We start from the raw sequence: 23726 nt of genomic DNA on the forward strand, positions 1-23726 counted from the left end.
GAAAAAGAGGCGTTTTAACCCCTTTTACCTATCGCAATTCCATAAAACCGCTCTTTCTTCTCTTTCCAATGCTGATTCTGCATCCCAGACTCTCTCATTCATGTCTCTTCATTCGCGGCACGATGCTTAGACAGCTCGGTGGAGTTTCCGGAGCACGCCACATGGAATAGCGCCAGATTTGGCGATTTTCTCTTCCAAAATCAGTGTTTGGCGCCTTCGACATTTCTTGGCTCCTTTTAATCGAGCTATTTGAGCTCCAAAAGGAAGTGAGTTCGTTTAGTAATAAACAAAAGCTAACGAACGCATTTGCATGAGTTGCGAAGAAGGTGAATTGACTGATATTTTCGCAGTTCGCTTGTTGGTGTATTGTAAATAAAAGGCTTAGTTAGTTAAGAATGTCAATGACCGAGCAAAATCAGCGCCGTGAATCAATTACATCTCATTTAAATATAGAGAAAGGTTCACGTCGCTGTAACCCTTAAATGCATACATTTTTATTTTTATTTTTAATTAAATTAATAGCCCCTCTGGGCTAACGTTCTTTGGGCTAAAAGTCAAAAATACATTAGAATTGATATCAAATAAAATAGGAAAAACTAAATGTCAAAATTGATATCAAATTGAATCAATTTTGATATTTATTTTTCTGAATATTTCTTATTCTGGAATGGATATAAAATAAAATAGGATTAATAAAATAGGAAAAAAATATATTAGAACTGATCTATAATAATAAAAGCAAGTGTAATGTGTCTGTCTGTCTGTCTGACCGAGCTCTCCAGCCAAATCTATCGCACGCAGGGACCTGGAATTTTTTATACGAAAGCACAAAGGGGCTGGCCACCAGACCTCGAAGCCCGATTTTCGATTTTTGAATTAGAAAAATTTTAAAAAAATTATTTATAATTAATTAATCACGGTTTTTTTGACTCACTGATATTATTATTTGTTTTCAAATAACGTTCGATTGTAACAATTGATTTCTTTATTCTAGCGTTAGTTTGCTGTTTTGACGATACATTAAATCGATTAATTACAATTCATTTCTTTTTTGTAGCTTGTGGGGGGGGGAAGAGAGAGAGACAGTCTACATGTCCTACACTACTATTCCTGCGCTATTCACTTATCTGCATTTTCTAAATGCACGGGCAACGCCGGGCGGGTACACCTAGTATCAAATAAAATAGGGAAAATACTAAAAAATTTTATTTAAAAATAAAAATAAATATAATAAAAATGCGGGAAAGCTTTCAGAATTTACATTATGCCGAAAGGGGCTTTTTTTAACGTTTTGTATGTTACCTTTATTTATTAAATATCATGTTCTTCGCAATGAAACCATAAAGCAATATCGCATGAGCATAGCTTTAGAATTTGCGATACACAGTCTCGCGCGCTGAAGATTAAATTGCGTTTTCTTTCTTACAGTGTTGCCATTTCTCTCTTCGAAATCGTTGAGTTTACGAATAAAAAATTCGTTGAAGTGTTACAAAATATGGAATATATAATAAAACATATTCCAATTTAGGGCTTCCACATGCCCATATTCGGTAGAGGATTACGTTATTCAAAATTTGATGGCTCTAGATACCGCTGTTTTGTCACAGTGCGAGAAACATTCATAAATTTATCCTAAGTTAAATGACAACTTACTAAGTTACACAAGGTAAACTCATTACAGGCATATTTTTTGTAAAACCATCTTAATCGGCCTTCTGCTAAAGCAGCTAGTTCCTAAGCTCAAAATGGCCCACCAGCGGCTGAGCGGTAAAGTCGCTGAGCACTGGTAGTTTGGTCCGAGGTTCGAATACCGCGAATGGGCTGGCTGTATGGGCGTTTTCGTGGTTTTCCCCATGTAACGTGTACGCGAGCCAGTTTTCTTAGAAAGTCCTCCACGAAGGCATCCCTCTCCTTAGGAAGATGGCCCTAGTGTGCTTTCTAATAAAAGCGCCTAAATGTCCTGAAGGCAGGAAACCTTCCGAAAAAATTAAAAATTCAAACCAAAAATTATTAGCGTTTATATTTATTACATATAATTTAAATATGTATTCACTAGTCAAAACATATTGGGGTGAGAACTTGCGAAAAAAATTGCCTAGAAAAAAACTACCTGTTCCTAAAATTCTTTTTTTCGTACCAAAAAACGTTAAGGGGGCTCATACACCTTAAACCCCTTAACACCCTTCGAATATGTGACTGTTGTAAGAATTGGGATATTTTATTTATTTTAAAAGCAATTACTTCCAACTTTTTACAGCTGACTACATAATATAGCTGCTTTGGAAACTAGTAACCAGAAAGTTTGTGTTGCCACTAATATTTTTGTAATTTAATCCGCTTTGTGACAAAATATTTCGTCACGTTTGCACCTTGCGCGCACGATATTTTAAAAATGGTTAATGGTACATACTTGAAATTGGATGCAATTCTTTATATGAGCCCTATTTTTTAACTGAACCAAAAATCTGATGAATGTTTTAATATTAAAAAATTTTATGGACGGAAACATTACAGGTTTTTTATAATAAAATACATTTTATAAACTCGACTTCAAATAGAATTAAAATTTAACAGGAAATTCTTAGAATTTTTGGTTCACAGTAATTTCCAAATGTTATAAAAGCTATATATTAAATATCGAATTAAATTATGGAACAGAGTGTTTTAAACTGTGCGCGCAAGGTGGAAACATGACGAAAAATTTTGTCAAAAAGCGGATTAACTTATCAAAATATTTGTGGCAACACAAACTTTCTGATGACTTTTTCAGAAAGCAGCTATATTATGTAGTCAGCTGTAAAAAGTTGGAAGTAATTGCTTTTAAAATAAATAAGTTATCCCAATTCTTACAATGGTCACATATTCAAAGATCTTATGTGTTTTAAGGTGTACGAGTCCCCTTAAAAGTACCAAAGTAAAGCTGCGAAATTTTAAAATTTTTAATTGAAAATTTAATTATTTACTTGAAAGTAAATAATTAATTTTTTAAGCTTTCGAAGAACTTAAGATTTTGGTTTCGAAGAACTTAAGATTGGATCGCACGAATGTGAAATCCCATGAAGAAAATCTTTTTTGTACATATTTGGTTGTACAGTAGTTGAGATAGGTATTTAAAAGTTTATTGTAGAATCAAGTAAAGGTATTTTAGGTTTACTGCATACCTATGTGAGGACTCTTCATCTTTTTTAAAAACAAAATTTCTTTCTCACATTTCCCTTTAAAACTTAAAAAATAAAATCAAGTTGTAATTTGCAAACTTTTAGATGAAAATTTTATACAATTCCATAGATAAGTTTAAAATTCATCGATACTGGTACAGGTTGGAGCAAGACCAACATCTGTGCACTGCAGAAAGTGTATGATGTATTGTTGCTGCTGACTTGCTCATATTACATGGAACAATAGTTGCCAGAGCCTATTGTTCCATGTAATATAAGCACGGCAGCAGCAACAATACATCATACCCTTTTTTCTAATTCTATTTTCCACCCCCAATTTTGAGGGAGAGCACCATCCCGGGGGGGGGATATTCGAAGGTTTCCCACCCTTCTTCTCTCCTGCCAATCCACACGATAGGATTTTCGGCTCGCAGCATATTTAGAGTGCCCCCATGCTGCACCGACACTATACATTTATAAACAGCCAAGTCTTACCCGGATTCGAACTCTGGCCTTCGATATCGTAGTAGGCTCCCCTAACCGTCTGGGCGACAGTGTATGATGTATTACTAGGCTTTGCTTAGTATTCAGCCCCACCGCAGTTTTGATGAGGAATACCCAGGGGAACGATCCAAGTATCTCCCACCACTTTCCTCTACCACCAACAACTCTAGAAGACTTTCGGTTCGCCCTGTATTTCAAGTACCCCTTGCCGCACAGACACCATAACCAATTAACATGTGTGTCTTCTCCAGGATTCGAACTCGGGACCACCGGTACTGCAGTTAACTCAGAGGTACTGCAGTTAACTCAGAGAAGCCACCCAGAGAGCACTTATACCCTCTGGGTGGTTTCATCGAGTTGCAGGTGAGGTCAGGGCAGATTGAAGTACACTAGACATCCAATGTTGAATCATAGCTTGTAGCGTTGCGCGCCTCCAACTTGCACGCAACCAAGAGGTGACTGTTGAAACTGGATAAATGACAGAGTCTTGTTAAGGGTTTAAGTCCCTTTTTATTCAACGTAATAAATTTCAAGTGCGTGCTCTTGACGCTCACAAACTACGCCAACTCGGCGGTAAAATAAAAATAATAACCTGAAAAGAAACTAAAGACAAGACTCTAACTACGAGGCTCTCTAAAAGTAACTAACCTCACCGCGTTTTACAATACCGCTGCTAATTCAGCAAACTTGAAGATCACTTGAACGATTAACAATTCTTCCAGGCAAGCACACAGGCCGAAACGCGGGGTTCTTCAATTTCTGGCTAACTACCTCCGCGCTCGTGAAGTAAGAACAGCACACCTCGAACTCTTTTCCTTTCTATTTAACTCAGAATGCTTCCGCTGATAATTTGAATCCTTGCGCGTTCTACTAAAATTTACATACTCTGGGATTGGCAGTTCCAGGGGAAAGTAAGGCTTGAGAGGAAAGATAGTTTAAACTTAAAATAAATGTTAGTTAAAATAAATATAAACCCTACAAGCTAATGTAAGTATAACCCAATTGCATTACCTATTTAGACCACAACACACCACAGTCCCACAAGAGACCCTCCTAGTATCTTAATCATTTTGCTGTTGATGCTTTTCGCATTTACAGACATTTAAAACTGTCCTTAGAGAAATATTTCCCATTTTTCTGAGCTGTTACGTTACGTTACCGTTTATATTCGCGCACTGTTAAGTTACGTTAAAGACTATTAAATTATGCTACCATTAATATGCTGTTATTAAATTCGCTCAGTAGCAACTCTTGCCTTCACTTTAGCAAGTGTTACCATTAGTAGATATTTTGCTGAAGAAGTACCGTAATACCCTTACTACACTGAGGAAAAATTTTGAAATGATCTGACGATAATAAATGCTATAAAAAGGTTTTCAAAATTTTTGACACCCCTTTAAATGCCACACCCCCTCTGCTTATTTTTTTTTACTTCTTAATTTTTTCAGTAACTAACTAAAAATCAGTGTAAATGAAAAGGTGTGTAATTAAGTATGACTCTAACTATCAAAAAGCTATGTTTATATACTGATTTATTTAAATACAAATTGAAGGTTGCAAAAAAAATTTTTCACCTTTAATCTGCAAGTTTATGTATTTATACTGAGCTGAGCAAATAATTTTATGTGCATTATTAGTCAACTTTGCTATTCTTATTCAAACATTGAAATTATCCGTGATTAGATACCACCTCTTTCGGTGGTGTAATGAAAGGGATCAAGTTTCTGTCTGTAGTATTATTGAAATAGTTCTGAAACAAACATTAAACTCTTTAATTAATTGAAATGCACGTAAATTGATTTAAAATGCAATTTATATAAGAGAAAAATGGCTAAAATAACAGAAGAAATCACATAAGCTGCTGACTGGTTTTAAATAAAATGTTTTATGTCTGTTAATATTTCAAATTTTGCTTTTTAAAAAAAATTAATAAAACGACAAATATTACTAATAATGATTATAAGTGTTATAGATAATATATTATAATTAATTCATGCATTAAAATTGTTTTGAGCGTGTTTTAAAAAACAAAAACAGGTAAAGAAAACTTGAACTTGTATTTTATGATTTTTTTTTGCAATATTTCTAGCCAGATAAGGTTTTAAACAAAAGCTTGTAATTTATGTTAATATTAATCAATTGAGCAGTACTAAGATTTATTTTATATATATACGTATTGAAATTCAGTAATAAAATTTTTAAGAAATTTGAAATGATTTAATGACCATTCACACAGTTTACATTCTTTAAACTACGATTTCTCAGTTTGCAATTTTTCAATATATGCTTTTACTTAAAGTCGTAAAACGTGTTCAGATATGGACCAAATTAATTAATAATTTTACTTGTTATTTAAAATTATATACTAAATGGAATCAAGGATGAGATTTGAAAAATAGTAAAAAGAAAAATCATTGGAATTAAAAATGTCACTGAAATCGTATTTTTTTAAAGTTTTTATTTAAAATTGTGCTTTTTATTTTTTCTGAGAAACTAATTCATTAATTGCAAAATCGATCTATAAAGTTATTAAGAGTATTATTATAAATACAATAAAAAATTTGAAGCAAAAATTAGAAAATTGTGGAAGAAGAAAGAATTTCTAATTGTTGAATTTTTTTTTTAAATTTAATTAAACAAACATTAATAGCAAAAAAAAATTTTTCAGCTTAAAACCATTTTGTTTCATAAAACCATTTAATATTATTCATAAAAAGTAGATGAAAGGTTTTAAATAAAAGAATCATTCAAAAGTTACCGAGTCCCCTTAAATTCGCTCAGCGGCAACTTTTGTCTTAACCTCGGTAAATGTAACTATTAAATTTGCTCAGTACCATTAACAGACTCCTATTAAATTCACTCAGTAGCAACTCTTGCTCTCACTTTAGCAAGTGTTACCATTAACAGACTCCTATTAAATTCGCTCAGTAGCAACTCTTGCTCTCACTTTAGCAAGTGTTACCATTAACAGACTCCTATTAAATTCGCTCAGTAGCAACTCTTGCTCTCACTTTAGCAAGTGTTACCATTAACAGACTCCTATTAAATTCGCTCAGTAGCAACTCTTGCTCTCACTTTAGCAAGTGTTACCATCAACAGACTCCTATTAAATTCGCTCAGTGGCAACTCTTGCTCTCACTATAGCAAGTGTTGCCATTAACAGACTCCTATTAAATTCGCTCAGTAGCAACTCTTGCTCTCACTTTAGCAAGTGTTACCATTAACAGACTCCTATTAAATTCGCTCAGTAGCAACTCTTGCTCTCACTTTAGCAAGTGTTACCATTAACAGACTCCTATTAAATTCGCTCAGTAGCAACTCTTGCTATCACTTTAGCAAGTGTTACCATTAACAGACTCCTATTAAATTCGCTCAGTAGCAACTCTTGCTCTCACTTTAGCAAGTGTTACCATTAACAGACTCCTATTAAATTCGCTCAGTAGCAACTCTTGCTCTCACTTTAGCAAGTGTTACCATTAACAGACTCCTATTAAATTCGCTCAGTAGCAACTCTTGCTCTCACTTTAGCAAGTGTTACCATTAACAGACTCCTATTAAATTCGCTCAGTAGCAACTCTTGCTCTCACTATAGCAAGTGTTACCATTAACAGACTCCTATTAAATTCGCTCAGTAGCAACTCTTGCTCTCACTTTAGCAAGTGTTACCATTAACAGACTCCTATTAAATTCGCTCAGTAGCAACTCTTGCTCTCACTTTAGCAAGTGTTAATCATTACATTAATACGCTACCATTAAATTCGCCCAGTGGCAACTCCTGCCCTAATTTTCGCAAGTGTTGCCAAACTATCGTTAACAGGCAGCTATTGAACTCGCTCGGTAGCAACCCTTGCCTAAAAAAAAGTGTTTAATTTACTTTTGGATTTTATTATTTAATTGCTTAAAACTGCGTGATTTATAAGCAGTAAACGCATTTTTTAAAAATGCATTATTTTTAGCCCGAGCAACGTTAGCCCAGAAAGCCTATTAATTTCGTTTTGACATTTTTCATCGATAGCTTTAAATGTCCGTTTGAATTTTCAAATTGTTGCCACCAAATATTATCGCCCTGCGTTGTATTTAAAGAGATTAAACCACGAAGAATCTGCATAAATGTATATATGTTGCTCGCACTGTGATAAAATATCGGTACCTAGAGCCATCCAATTTTTGAATAACACTTTAACGAATTTTTAATTAACGAGCTCAACGATTTCAAAGCACATTTCATCCATTGCACATTTTTCACGTTTCCTGCTTCAAAATAATATAATAACTCTACAATATAGTATAAATTAAATTGCTTCCCCGGGATTCGAACCTAGACCTCTCGAATGCGCTCCGAGTGTACTACTGTTATGCCACGAAGGCATGCATAAAAGAGGGAGAAAATACCTTATATGCTCCCCCTTTTAAAGGGCGGCTGAGGATTAGGGGACGGTATCGTCAGATCCTGGAGTTGAGGAATCATCAATCACCACCTTTTAGTTAGGATATTAGGTATATATTATATTAGGTATTTGTGGTATATTGTGGTGTAGGATATTGTGGTATATATTAGGTTATTTGGAAGCGGCAGGTATGGAGAGGCCTCGCCCAGACTCGAACCTTCACCTCTAGAATACGCGCCGAGTGTGCTACTGTTACACCACGAAGGCATGCCGAAAGGAGGGAGAATTTATCTTATCATTATATACGAGCGAGGACAGACCTCCTATGATCCTTATAATTATAGAGGAGGGAGAATATACCTTATAATTATGTAAGAGGTAGAATATACCTCCTATTAACCTTAGAATTATACAGGATTGGATTGGATTGGATTATTCACTTATGGCAAAGCACTCGAGGGCTATCTACCTAAAGGGACGGATGCCTTCGTGGAGGATTTTCTAAGGGAAACTGGCTCGTATACACGCTACACATGGGGGAAAACCACGAAAACGCCCATGCAGCCAGTCCTTTCGCGGGATTCGAACCTCGGACCGAACTACCAGTGTTTAACGTCTTAATCGCTCAGCCGCTGGTGGGCTATAATTATATAGGAATTATTATTCCTCCTCTATAATTATAACCTTATTCTCCCTCTTACATTATTATAAGAGGGAGAATAGACCTCCTATTAAACTTATAATTATATAGGAGGGAGAATAGACCTCCTTTTAACCTTAGAATTATATAGGAGAGAGAATAGACCTTATAATTATAGAGGAGGAAGAATAGACCTTATAATTATGTAAGAGGGAGAATAGACCTCCTATTAACCTTATAATTATATAGGAGAGAGAATAGACCTTATAATTATAGAGGAGGAAGAATAGACCTTATAATTATGTAAGAGGGAGAATAGACCTCCTATTAACCTTATAATTATATAGCAGAGAAAATAGACCTTATAATTATTGAGGAGGGAGTATAGATCTTATAATAATGTAAGAGGGAGAATAGACCTCCTATTAACCTTATAATTATATAGCAGGGAGAATAGACCTCCTATCAACCTTATAATTATATAGGAGAGAGAATAGACCTTATAATTATTGAGGAGGAAGTATAGACCTTATAATTATGTAAGAGGGAGAATAGACCTCCTATTAACCTTATAAATATATAGGAGGGAGAATAGACCTCCTATTAACCTTATAATTATATAGGAGAGAGAATAGACCTTATAATTATAGAGGAGGAAGAATAGATCTTACAATAATGTAAGAGGGAGAATATATCTCCTATTAACCTTATATAGGAGGGAGAATAGACTTCCTATTAACCTTATAACTATATAATAAGGAATAGACCTCCTATAATTATATAAGAGGGAGAATATATCTGGAGAGGCGTCCCAAACAAGATCATAAGGTCTATTTATAGACCAGGGGGATTGGGACGTATTGCTCTCATTTGTACCCCATAATCCAAGTTGTTTTGCTTCTTGCAGGTTTGGCCTTGATCTGTAGAAGGCTCTTTTCTTTCCTCTTGAAACATGTTTTAAAAAACAGAAAATCTTTTAAACTTGCAATTTAGCTCGTAACTACTTAAACTTGCAATGTTGAGATATAATGACACCAAAGTATATGAGTATTAATCACATCATATTCCAATATTTCTTATGTAGTATATTAATTAAACATTCAACTGCCATATTATTTAAATATCTGAATTTTATTTTAAACAGTGTATAGATTAATTATTTTAGAAAAGAACATTTTTTTTTATCTCTTAAGCAATACCTGAATTAAGTATTATTTTTAAATTATCATCTTTCTGTAAACTTGTATTGCTTTGTTAAAAGATATTTTTTAAATAATAAATACTTTTGATATCATTTTATTTCATGTGCTTAAGTGGGATTATATTGAAAAGAGCAAATTTTAATGTTTCTTGTTTTGCATGTATCATGCTTAAATAATATAGATGATGCTGGTCAGTACCCAAAAATTACCAGATAAAAAGATGTGATTTTATATATTTCAGTTTTCTGATTTCAAATATGCATTTAGTTCTCCTACTAGGTTCATATTTTTAAGATGAACACATTTTCTTACATAAAGGCACAAACTCATATATCTCTAATTGTTTTTCTTGTCGATGTTTTGAAATTACTTAAAGGATGAAGTACATTTAAAATCTCAAAATATGCAGAGATTATGACACATTTCTCTCAATATTTTTTATAATTAACTGGTTTATGTTGGTGAAATTTCGTATACTTATTTCTATATCTTTGAAATTGGGATTGCTTTTTTTTCTATTTATTAAAATACTTTAATTAAAATAAAAATAAAATATTTTCGACATCGACGTGGAATTGTAATAATACTGCGGGCAGCATTATAGATAAAAAATCTGATGTGTACACCACATGACTTCCTTGTACGGAATATTAAATTATGCGCATTTTTCTTGCATTTAATTTAAACTTATTGGATTGAATTAAATCTACTTCGTCAATAGTGCATAAACCACAATAGAGTAAATGCACTCGTTAAAATTCACTATATTTGTTTACCACAGCGACACTTTGGCGCTGGGTTCACTTAACAGCGTTATATTTCGTTCAAGTTATAACTCAGAATACACAAAATTTATATCATTTGAAAAAGTATCGAATCGTTTCCACATGTTCTATTCAAATACTATAATAAATCTAGAACGATGTATAAAAGAAATTAAACAAACAAGCAAACAGAAAAGAAACAGTTTTTCACAGACGATTCAGTTATTTCTCATTCCATTATTGCAGTTCTCATTTCGCGACAAGGCAAAAATACATAAAAACTCAAAATATCTATATTAAAATTTAAAGTAAATCTTAAGAACTTATTTCCTCGAATAAATTCCAGAATGGACTAAGCATGATTTAATTGGCAATAACTAAAGAAGGCGTTATCTTTGTTGTTGCGAAGCTTAGTCTCTCTAGATCGGCAACAAATCTACTATTTTGCTGTTTCAAATGTAAACAAATATGTCCGCCACGTTATTTAAAAATTAGGCTTAACCACATTTAAACAGCTTTTAAATTGTTGATAATTGTACAAATATTGCATGCAGATTTCATAAAGGCATAAGAACCTTAACCTAAAGATAAGAACAACAAAATTCAATCATATTTTTAAACCAAAAAATGCGCATTTTACCAAAGAATTAAAAAAAAACTTATCTCACTGAGGTGAGTAACAACGTTCTGAGACTACTCGCTTTTGCGTTATGCGAGATACAAACATACGTACGTACGTACAGACACCATGAAAAAACTTTTCTGAATCCATTTTAAATACGTTTTATAATTCGTTTGGGGGAAAAGAGTCCTTTATTCTGCCCTTACGTACAGATGCGAGGCCAAAACATCATTAAATTGCATTCGATAGCTGTCAAAATAGATATTTTCATTGAAATATGATACCCTAAATTTTTTTCGAATACGATACTTCCTTTTTACTTTCTAAAATAAAGTAACAAATCACTATTTTTACATCATTTTATTTTCCAAATTAGAAAAACTAATGTAATTAAAATAGCCTACTTCAAAAAATTATCGAACGTTCCTGAGACCTCGAAATGGACTAATTTTTAATTATTTTAACTATTAAATTAAAAGTTATTTTTTATTTTTTGCGAAAGACGTAGTTGGTAGTTTTAAACTAATTTTAAGCAATCAGTCTGTACGCAGTTTCATGCCATTTTATAGAATAAAACTTATGGGCAAATGTGGAAGTGTATAATGCATTTATGCATATCAGTCACATACTCGCTATATAAATATAAATCCTGCTTGCAGTATTAAGGATACTGTTAGCTACATACATTATACTTTATGTTTGTAAAGATTTTTTTGTTTCTTCCATAAACAGCGTTTACATATTTGTTTTGCCTTTACCTCTGTTATTTTATTCTCATTTACCAATAGATACTTGCGTGTTACTTTTTATTTATAAATATTTTATAATTTCAAATTTTTATAATTTATTATTTATTATAAATCTATTCGTTCTATTATTTATTTTTCAATAATAATTCTTTATGAAATACCGGAAATTAAGAACTATTCTCATGTTAAAGTGGCTTTGATTTTTTCCTTTCGATCGTTTCCCGATTTTGTTTGTTTTTCTTTCTTTATTTATCTTTTAGAACAATAATTTTCGAATAGTTAGTGTGTGATAGTAGACATTATTGTCTTTCACTAACTATTTAAAAAGAGAAGGTTGATATACCAGAAATACTTTTTAACCCTTAAAGTGTTGGTTCCTAATACCATTGCATCATATTTCAGGCAGAATATTTCAACGAAAATATCCATTTTGACAGCTTTCGAATGCAATTTAACGATGTTCTTCCGTGACATCTGTACGTAAGGACAGAATAAAAGACTCTTTTCCTCAAAAACATTATAAAACTGCTTCAAAATGAATTCTGAAGAGAAATTTTCGTCGCGTCTGTACGAACGTATGTACGTACGTACTTACGTATCTCGCACAACTCAAAAACGAGTAGCCTCAGAACGTTGAAATTTTGTATATAGGACTGCTATAACATGTAGATGTGCACCGATATTTTGGTTCCAATCGGCCTCACCAAACGTATACAAATATATTTATATATATATATATCCACTCTGTTACCCGGCTCAGTGATCTCAGTTTCTTTACTCTTATATGTTTGTAAATTGTACATTTTTTGCTTTAAAAAATGATTGAATTATGTTGTTTTTATGCCTTTAGTAAATCTGTATGCAATATTTTTAGAATTATCAAAAATTTTAAAGTTGTTTAAGTGCCGCTAAGCCTAGAATAGTGGATTTGTTGCCAATCTAGAGAAACTTAGCTTTGCAAAAACAAAGATAACGCCATCATTTATTATTGCGAATTAAATCATGCTGAATCCTTTCCGGAATTTTTGGAGGAAATAAGTGTTTAAAATTTACTTCGTAATTTTTAATACAGATTTTTTGAGTTTTTATCTATTCTTGCCTTGTCGCGAAGTGAGAACTGAATTCATTGAATGAGGAATACTCAATCGTCTGTGAAAAACTGGTTCTTTTTTTTTTTTTTTTTTTTTTTGTTTTTTGTTTGCTTGATTTCTTTTATACATCGTTCTGGCTTTATTATAGTATTTGAATAGAACATGTGGCAACGATTCTATAATTCTTTAAATGATATAAATTTTGTGCATTCTGAGTTATAATATGAACGAAATATAATACTGTTAAGTGAAACTAGCGCCAGAGATACGCTATGGTAAACAAATAATAAATTTTAATGAGTGCATTTATTCTATTGTGGTTTATGCGCTATCGACGAAGTAGATTTAATTCAATTCAATAAGTTTAAATGAAATGCAAGAAAAAGTGTGTATAATTTAATATTCCGTACAAGGAAGTCATGTGGTGTACACATCAGATTTTTTTCTCTTTATAATCCGCAGACAAACACTGGAGCAAATACGTATTGGGAAATGTAAATAGATAGATAAGATTAGATATATATATAGATATGATGTACGTTTAGGTATACACAGAACTTGGTAGTATTTAGTTGTTTAATATTATTGGAGTTATATTAAGAATGCTGTCATTAGATTGTTTTTAAGCAGGGGATATGAAAAGTGAGCAAAACCCTTGCTGGGACTCGAACCTGGATCTCTCGAATACTAAGTGTGCTAATCGTTACATTACGAAGACGTGCAGAAAAAAGGTAGAAAATGTACTTTGTTTATTAATTCTTTCACCAAAAGTGCATGCGGAAGAGAGGGGGAAGTAATAGCAGTTTCGAATTCAAGGGAAACTCATAGTTCTAGGAAATAAAACTTAAATTCTGATTCGAAGGAAGAAAGATCTAACGTTTCACTGACCAGCGTTATCTACTAATTCATTGTAGTATTCAAAAATACAGTAGTTGCTATATTTATTGAATGTGCTTACAGTTGTAATATACCTTATATTATTTATTTGAATGTACAGTGAAATGTCAGATGAAGTAATCGTGTTGAAATAATTTTTTTGTTATATGCTTCCTTTTTATATATTATTTTATTTACATAAAAGTAAAAATCTTATTACATTGAATTACGGTTTTTATAACTTTAATCTACTAATTTGGCATTTGAAATTTTTTTTAATTTAGTAATTAAATTTAATAAAATATAATTTAATTTCTGCTTATATACATATCATTCAAAAGAAAAATAAACCCGTAGTTTTCCTCTGAAAATTTGATATTTGGAATTTATATGCTACTTGTTGCAACGATTCAGAATAATGAAATCGATTTTATAAATTCATCTAAGAATATTACGGGAAAATGGCGCGTAAAATTTCGAAAAACTACAGTTAACAGGAAATAAAATTTTATTTTATTTATTTATTATAATTTAGTTTCTTCTCAATGAAGAATTTTATACAAACAAGCAGATAAATGAAATGCTAATTCCAGCTTTGAAAATACTATTTGAAATACAAAATTCCAAACAGAGTAGATTTGCAATATGCTCTGAAAATGCAATTCCATGTTAACAAACAACGTAAAATGCACTTGAAATCACGCGGATTTTGATTATATAAATTCGAAAGTGTTTGAGTTTATTTTGAAACTGAATAAAAATAAAATTGTTATACTTATTGACAGTATAACCCTTAAATACATGAATTTTTATTTTTACTTTTAAAATCAAAAATACATTAGAAGTAACATCAAATAAAACAGGAGAAATACTAAAAAAAAACTTAAATTGTTATTCCAATTTTTAAAAATGTTTTATTAACTTTTACAAAACATGCACGATAGATAATTATGTAATAGCAATTTTATGTAATAATATATACCTTATAAACTTGTTCAAACAATTTTAAAACTTTTAATACTTCAAAATAAAAACAAAATCAAAAATTCGTAAACACAAATGATGTCCACACCCTACACATCAACTAACGACTATGACCGTTACACCATTAAGAGGGCTCATACACCTTAAACCCCTTTTGATCTTGGAATATGTGACCATTGCAAGAATTAGGTTATTTTATTTATTTTAAAAGCAATTACTTGCAACGTTTTACAGCTGACTACATAATATAGCTGCTTTAGGAACTAGTAACCAGAAAGTTTGTGTTGCCACAAATATTTTTGTAATTTAATCCGCTTTGTGACAAAATACTTCGTCAAGTTTCCACCTTGCGCGCATATTTAAAAAATGGCTCGTGGCACATACTTGAAATTGGATGGAATTCTTTATATGGGCACTCTTTTCTAACTGATCCAAAAATCTGATGAATATTTTAATATTAAAAAATTATGCACGAAAACATTATAGATTTTTTTAATGAAATACCTTTCATAAACTGAACTCCAAATAAAATAAAAAATTTAACATGAAATTCTTAGAACTTTTGGTTCACAGTCGTTTCCAAATGTTATAAAAGCTACATATTAAATATGGAATTAAATTATGCAACAGAATATTTTAAACTGTGCGCGCAAGGTGGAAACATGACGTAAACTTTTGTCACACTGCGGAATAAATTAAAAAAATATTTGTGGCAACACAATCTTTCTGATTATTGTTTCAGAAATTAGCTATATTATGTAGTCAGCTGTAAAAAGATGGAAGTAATTGCTTTTAAAATAAATAAGTTATCCTAATTCTTGCAATAGTCACATATTCGAATATCTTATGGGTTTTAAGGTGTATGAGACCCCTTAATGATGCCACCACACTGAAACATTCAAAACTATATACGTAAACAGTATTTATCCAATTAGTTACTCTGTGCAGCTAGCTAAAATTTGTGTTGTTATTTCATTTACATGACTAAATATGAATTACATGCATTTAAGGATTAAAACCATATTTGTATAATCCTAAAATGCTTTTGAGTTGTTTATGTTTTGAAAATTTAGTATTTTAACACTTCTTTTTGTATTACTGAGCAGGCTGTTTTGAATAACAACTGATTATTTTTAGTAATTTTTTCTGTTATTGTTTTGAAGTTTATTATAATTTTATTTTACTTTTATTAGATATTAAAGTAAGATCTTAAACTGTTAGTTTCGGAACATAAAGAAAATGCATTTATTACAAATGGTTTTGATAAAATTTTAGTAGTGTTAATATGTACTTTGTATTTGCTGCATTTTCTGAAAATAATGTCAAGTATTAAGCAACTAACAAACATAGCCAAATGTTACTTCCGTAAAACTAACCATACAAACAGTAAGTAAATAAAAACATATTTCCAAAACTTTCCCTTTTATGTCAGGTAAATGCTTTTGAAATGTAATTTAAATGGAATTTAAGGCTCTACGTCTCAATTTAGTCTAAAACACAAGTAGCAAACATAAAGTATTTTTTTTCAGGATTATGAACTGGCAAATATCATTTCTTTAGCAGCAATTTGCGTTAGAACCTTACTTCCGTGTATGTATTTTTAACATTAAAACATTAATTGATAATTTATATTTTTAATTTCCTCTGCTTCTTTTTACAGAATAATTTTTAAAATCACGGAAAAAAGTTGTAAGACGATAACTTTTTTACACATTTCAAATTCAAGGAAACAAAATATATATAACAGTTTCTAAGATTTTTACAAGTTTTCTTCTTCAGAGTAGTTATTCAAATTTGACGCTGCTTAAATTTGCCAGAAATATAAATATAAGTTTATTTTTGTTTGTATATATGTTTAATAGTCGCACTAAAATAGTATGTGTTATTAAACTGTCTGACATTGCATACCAGGTGGAGCTGAGAAATACGCAGAATATTTTATTAACTGTATAATAATAGAGGAGAAAAAGCTTAATTTATCACGAAATTAAAATATATGTTTGGAAAAATATTTCCGATTTAAAGCTGATTCGAAATTACTGTTTTAAACACAACATATTCGTAACAATAAATAACGCAAAGATTCGTAATAATCTAAATATTAATAGAAAACAGTCCGAGAAGAGAAGAAGAACTAAATTAAAAATTCACTTGCTCCTACCACTCTCTCGCGTTTTTTCCCCTCATGAAGAGCCGTCCTCGAATTGAACGGTTGGCGAAATTCGGCCCAAATGACTTCGCCAATAGTTTTGGCAACCCTTAGCCGGGGGAAACATCCGACGGAGTCCTCATCAGTGCGTGCTGTGGATAGAGAGGAGTCGGGATGCGCCGCTGTAGGAGTCGGTGGAAAAGACCCCTGCGACGGTAGTAGGATGGGTCAAATACGTCCCGGATATCCGGCACCATCAAGGGGCCGGACCATTGTATCCGGGCGCTCAGGGATAGGATTCAATTAAAAAAGACCAAATCACGTTGAATCTTACTGATTTGACGGAGCTGTGTTGGCCATCCACCCGTCACCATTTCGAAGCTCCACCTGGTCGAGAAGTGGGGGGTCGGCCCCGTGCTTAGGCCCCGGCGACCCGCTCTACTCGCACCGCCGCCGCCACCAGCCGCCCTGCGAAGGGCAAGCAGTGGGGATGGCGGGAATAAAACCGAACTCGGTAGCCGTTGGTACGGCAGCCGTGATGATTTGGTGGTGAAGCATTCTTCATCTTCTCTTGCTCTTCCTTTGTCCAGGTCCCTGCCGAAGCTGCATGGCGAAGATGGAGGAGGTGGTGGAAACAGCGAAGGAGGAGGAGCACAGATGCTGTCCCTGCCGCCTCTGTGCAATTTCGAGCCCATACCGCATGATCATGATTACTGCGAGCGGGTCGTGATCAACGTGAGCGGGCTCCGGTTCGAGACGCAGCTCCGGACGCTGAACCAGTTCCCGGACACCCTGCTGGGGGACCCGGCTCGGCGTATCCGGTACTTCGACCCACTGCGCAACGAATATTTTTTCGACCGGAACCGGCCTTCCTTCGACGCCATCCTCTACTATTATCAGAGCGGGGGCCGCCTTCGGAGGCCTGTGAACGTGCCGCTGGATGTGTTCGCCGAGGAGATCAAGTTCTACGAGCTAGGCGAGATGGCTTTCAACAAGTTCCGCGAAGACGAGGGGTTCATCAAAGAGGAGGAGAGACCCTTGCCAAAGCACGAGCTGAAACGCAAGCTCTGGCTTCTATTCGAGTACCCCGAGAGCTCACAGGGAGCTCGTGTGATCGCCATCGTGTCCGTGGTAGTGATTCTATTGTCAATCTTCATTTTCTGTCTGGAGACGCTACCTGAGTTCAAGCATTACCGCCTCTTCAACACCACCAATAACATGACGCGAGTGATAGAGGACGAGGTGCCCCGCACCACGGACCCATTCTTTATCATTGAGACGTGCTGTATCATTTGGTTCACGTTTGAATTGCTCGTCAGGTTCCTAGCATGTCCCTCCAAAATGTCGTTCTGCAGGGACGCCATGAACAGCATCGACCTGATGGCCATCATCCCTTACTTCATCACTCTGGCCACAGTGGTGTCCGGCCAGCGGCCACAAGAAAGGCCCATCAATGAGAGGGGCAATAACCAGGCCATGTCGCTGGCCATTCTCAGGGTTATCCGTCTGGTGCGAGTGTTCCGGATCTTCAAACTGTCCCGGCACTCCAAAGGACTGCAGATTTTGGGTCGGACTCTCAAGGCCAGTATGCGGGAGCTCGGCCTGCTCATTTTCTTCCTTTTCATCGGCGTCATTCTCTTTTCGAGCGCAGTGTATTACGCCGAGGCGGACTCAGAGCGCTCCTTCTTCAAGAGCATCCCTGACGCGTTCTGGTGGGCTGTAGTCACCATGACGACTGTCGGATATGGGGACATGCGACCCGTCGGGGTCTGGGGCAAGCTGGTGGGCTCGTTGTGCGCTATCGCCGGCGTGCTCACCATCGCCCTACCAGTGCCCGTCATAGTCTCCAACTTCAACTACTTCTACCACCGTGAGACGGACCAGGAGGAGATGCAGTCACAGAATTTCAACCATGTTACAAGCTGCCCGTACTTGCCAGGTACGGTGGGCGCCAAGCTCAAGCGCGACTCTGTCAGCGAGTCCGCCTCAGACATCATGGAACTGGAGGAAGGCATGCTGCTTAGCGTCGAGAATCACCACCACCACCAAATGCTCGGCAACTACCACCAGCAGCTGCAGAAAAAGCCCAACTGCAACCCCCTCCACAACAACAATGTGAATGCCGTCTCCATTGAAACCGATGTTTGAAGTAGTGCTTGGTTGGCAGCTGCGCAAATGTCCTCCTACAGAGCAGCCTTTATATACACGTATCCTTTTTACGTTGTTTCGTTAAGTAATGATCTTCGTTTAACCAAGTTCACGTTCTTGCCTCTGGAGATCTCCTTCTGGGTGAGTACTGTCTTTTTCGTCACTTCTCTTACTGAAACATTTCTGTTATGCACGTTATTGCTCATTGTTATGCTCATTATTGAATCATTTTATGCTCATTATTGAAATGCAAATGTTTTTGTCGAATATTAATCTTTTCATAGAAAAATTTCATTTTGAAAAATGTAGAACACGAGTTTAAAAATATTTTTTGCCATATAAATGATTTATGTTTTTGTTCTTTTTATACAGACCTTATTTCTCATAAGTGAATATTATGAAATCAAAATATTATTAATTTCTTTTGAAGGAAAACTACTTAGAAAAATTATAATTAAAAACTGTATATTGTTTCCTTCTACGTTTCACAAAATATATTATTGTAAATGGCTAGGCTTAATTTTAAAATATTCTTTGCATTTTAATTACTAGTACCATACTATTTAAATTATAAATAAACCATTGTCTTGTAATTTACGTAACTTAAAATATCATAATTATGTGTGCTCGTAATCAAACGCGTTATTGCTTAAATTATCAATATATAATTATATCAAAACGTATTATTGCTTAAATTTCACTTGTTTAAAGTACTATACTATACGATTGCTTAAGTTTGCTAAGTTTCGCAAAATATATTATTGTAAATTGCTAAGCCTATTTTTAAAATATCCAGGATATTTTAATTATTAGAAGCATACCATGTATTTATTCAAATTATACATAAACCACTTTCTTATAATTTACGTAACCTAAAATAGCATTAGTATGTGTGCTCGTGATCTAAAATTTAGTGAAATAATTTTGTATTAAATACACATTTTGCGTCATAGAGCTAAGAAAGTTAAAGTTTTGATATTGTTTTGCCAAAAGTACTATTTTGCATAGCTTTATATCAAAACGTATTATTGCTTAGATATCACTTGTTAAAAATACTATTTCATACGATTACTTAAGTCATAATTATCGAAGAAAATTGAATCTTTAAATACGATTTTTAAAATTAGTAGCATTTTCATACTTTCGTATGTATACAGATAAAATTAAATTATTATTTTTTCTACCTGGAATGAAAAGTGTTTATTTTTAAATTTGAGCGAATTATTAGAAATCTGAAAATTACCAAAATAATTTGCTAAATATGTGTTACTTTTAATTTCTTTAAAACAAAAATATGGTTACTTAGCCTTTAAAAAATTTAGAATTGTAAATGTAATTAAATAAATTGTAAGAAGTTAAATTTGGGCAATCTGCAATTTCATCTCAACACGAACATTATTTTTAACAATGATATCTAAGCATTTTAATGACGCATTTTTCACTTAATAAGAATCTGTAAACTATATTCTACTTCGCTACTAAATGAAGACTATAATATAAATATAGATTTAAATAAATTTTCAAATTATAGCAGATTCTTATTATATTTGAATACAGCAGGTCTTCCTAATGTTGTTAAAAATACAGTTCTGTATAGAATTTAAAATTAATTTTATCTTAAAAATACAGTTCTGTATAGAATTTAAAATTAATTTTATCATTTGTATTTTTAATCTTCCTTATTACTATTAACTTAAAGAATAATTCTCGTTTAAAGTATCGTTATGATAATGTATTTGGTTTATGTGAGTAAACATTTTTCTCGTGATAAGTGTTACGTATTAAATAATAAAGCTCTTTACATAATTAACATTGTGTCTTTTGCAAGTGACACATAATTATATATAATTAAAGTAAACAGAACAAACTAAAAAAGACCTTTGTGGTCAAGAACTTTGCGCATTACGCTGCAAAATTTAGAAAACAAGTTAAAAGAAAATTTTTAGTGCTTACGCTATAAAGTAGCTTAGATACTGTGGTATTATATATCTATATAATAGATATAAAATACATAAAATATGGGCTAAAATGCTTTCTTTCATTATCATATTAATTGAATATGTATTATTAATAATTTCCGATTTCTTGTTGCGAAAGCAAAAAAATTCTATCTAGAAATCAACATTTGAGCATAATCAAAAGATGCAAAATCGTTATTCTGGAAGACCGTACTGCGCATGCGTTGTTATCCCGTGAAACGAAAGAGCTCCGGTACAAGAATCTGAAAAAAAGGAAATGCAAAGTAAATCTATTTAGATAAATGTTTTTTGTAAAGTAAAAAGCAATTAATGATGACATATTGGAACATTTCATATAAGCTGTATTGCATTTTTATCTCTTCAGATGCGCAGTGTTTTATTTTTTTCAGCTGTAATACGTTCAATCATTTTCGTCAGCATTTCAGCCATTATTGGTGATTTCTTTACTCGTTACTGAAACTAAGATGAAGAACGTTGCTTAATATAAACGCTCGTCTAAAAAAAAATATTCCACAGGAAACATTTTCATATGTAAATGTATACATTTAGTTTAGATTTATACTAGTTACTAAAACATAGACGAACACTGGGGAAAATAAATATTCATCTAAATAAAACCTCTTCTACAATAAATATTTTCGTACATGAATGTTACTTAATATTTATTTTTCGTTTTCCATAGCTTGATAATTCCCTAATTACATATTTTCAGTGAATATATACTAGATTTTTAAATTTTGTTTTATTTGTGGTCAACAATTTTATGTAAAAAATAATGGCAACTCTAATTAACAGTGTAAATTGTTTTTCTTTTTTTTATCTTTTTTATCTTTTATCTAATTGTTTTCTTTTTTATCTTTTATCTAATTGTTTTTCTTTTTTTATCTCTCTTTTTATATTCGTACATTTTTTGAGTTAAGAAACAATATATAAGAGACAAGAAAGAGTGTATAAGATAAATATAATTAAATATTAAAAAAATAATAATTCGAAAGTTCTCAGATTTTATATTACGCCCAAAGGGGCGTTTTTTAACGTTTTGTGTGTTAATAATTAAATATCATATTCGCACTTAAACCACGAAATTCAATTCAACAGCAATATCACAAAATTTTTAAAAGAGATTACGATACACAGTCTTGTGCTCGAGATATTTTTTTTTATGTACAGTGTTGCCATTGCACGCTTTCAGATCGTTGAGTTTTTGTAAATCAAAAATTCCTTAAAGTGTTACAAAATATGAAATCGATAATAAAACAAATTTCACATTCCAAATTAGGGCTTCTAGATGCGCGTATTCAGTGGAAGATTACGTTATTCAAAATTCGATGTTGTTTATCCCAGTGCGAGACATATACATGCATTCATGCAGATTCTTCATTATTTAACTTCTTTAAATATAACACAGGGCAATAATATTTGGTGGGAACACTTTGAAAGGTGAACTGACATTTATAGGGAATCACCGCAAAATGCCAAAACATAATTAATAGTCCTTCTGGGAAAATTGCCCACTTGGACTAAAACATAAAAATCTGAAATCTTTCAGATTTTATATTACGCCGTAAGGGGCATTTTTAACATTTTCTGTGTTACCTTTAATTATTAAATATCATGTTCTTCCCAGTTTAACCTTAAAATTCAATTCGACAGCTATATCACAAAATATTTAAATGAGCTTATCTTTAGAATTTACCATACACAGTATGGCGTGTTGTAGATAAAAGTGTTTTTTTTTCTTTTACCCGTAGAGTGTTGCCATTGCTCGCTTTGAAATCGTCGAATTTGTTAATTAAAAATTCTTTAATAATCATAGTTTTTGAAACATTACTCTTTAATGTTTTACACACTATGAAACAGATAATAAAACAAATTCCATATTAAAATTTTTGGCTTTTAGATGCCCATATTCGAATGGAGGACTAAGTTATTCAAAATTAGATGTCTCTAGGTACCGTTGTTTCTTCACAGTGTGAGAACATACATACGTTCATTCAGATTTTTCATTATTTAATTTCTTTAAATATAATGCAGTGCTCTAATATTTGGTGGCAACAATTTGATAAGATCATGACTTAAAATAAATCAGTATTCATCTCAGTTGAAAGGTAAAGCTCATTTTAAGTAGCCAGTTCTGCTAGAATGAACGTAAATATCCACCGGAAAAACATTTCATAATGTTGTTTCACTTACGCGTCTTTTGAGAGCATATTTACTTATATACGTTTCATATTGAGGTGTTGCCCACCAGCGGCCGAGCGGTAAGGTCGCTGAACACTGGTAGTTCGGTCCGAGGTTTGAATCCCGCGATTGGGCTGTTTGCATGGGTGGTTTCGTGGTTTTCCCCATGTGTAACGTGTATACGAGCCAGTTTCCCTTAGAAAGTCCTCCACGAAGGCATCCCTTCCCTTAGGCAGGTAGCCCTAGTGTGTTTTGCCATAATTGGATACACCACCACCACCACACCATATT

The 23726-nt window shown here is 33.0% G+C and overlaps 1 protein-coding gene across 2 annotated transcripts in view; it reads left to right on the plus strand.

Moving 5' to 3' along the window:
• The window catches only part of LOC118198956 (potassium voltage-gated channel protein Shaker-like), a 478702-nt gene that overhangs the window by 237770 nt on the left and 217206 nt on the right, over positions 1–23726 (plus strand). For both annotated transcript variants that reach the window (XM_085812222.1, XM_085812223.1), the window contains exon 2: positions 17718–19334. In XM_085812222.1, coding sequence (XP_085668348.1) covers positions 17718–19275 — 1558 coding nt within the window. In that variant the 3' untranslated portion in view covers positions 19276–19334. The remainder of the gene's footprint in view (positions 1–17717; positions 19335–23726) is intronic.

The sequence above is a fragment of the Stegodyphus dumicola genome, chromosome 2 (genome assembly GCF_044657685.1).
Source record: "Stegodyphus dumicola isolate Sdum_Otavi_A_Nest chromosome 2, ASM4465768v1".
Taxonomy (NCBI): Eukaryota; Metazoa; Arthropoda; class Arachnida; order Araneae; family Eresidae; genus Stegodyphus; species Stegodyphus dumicola.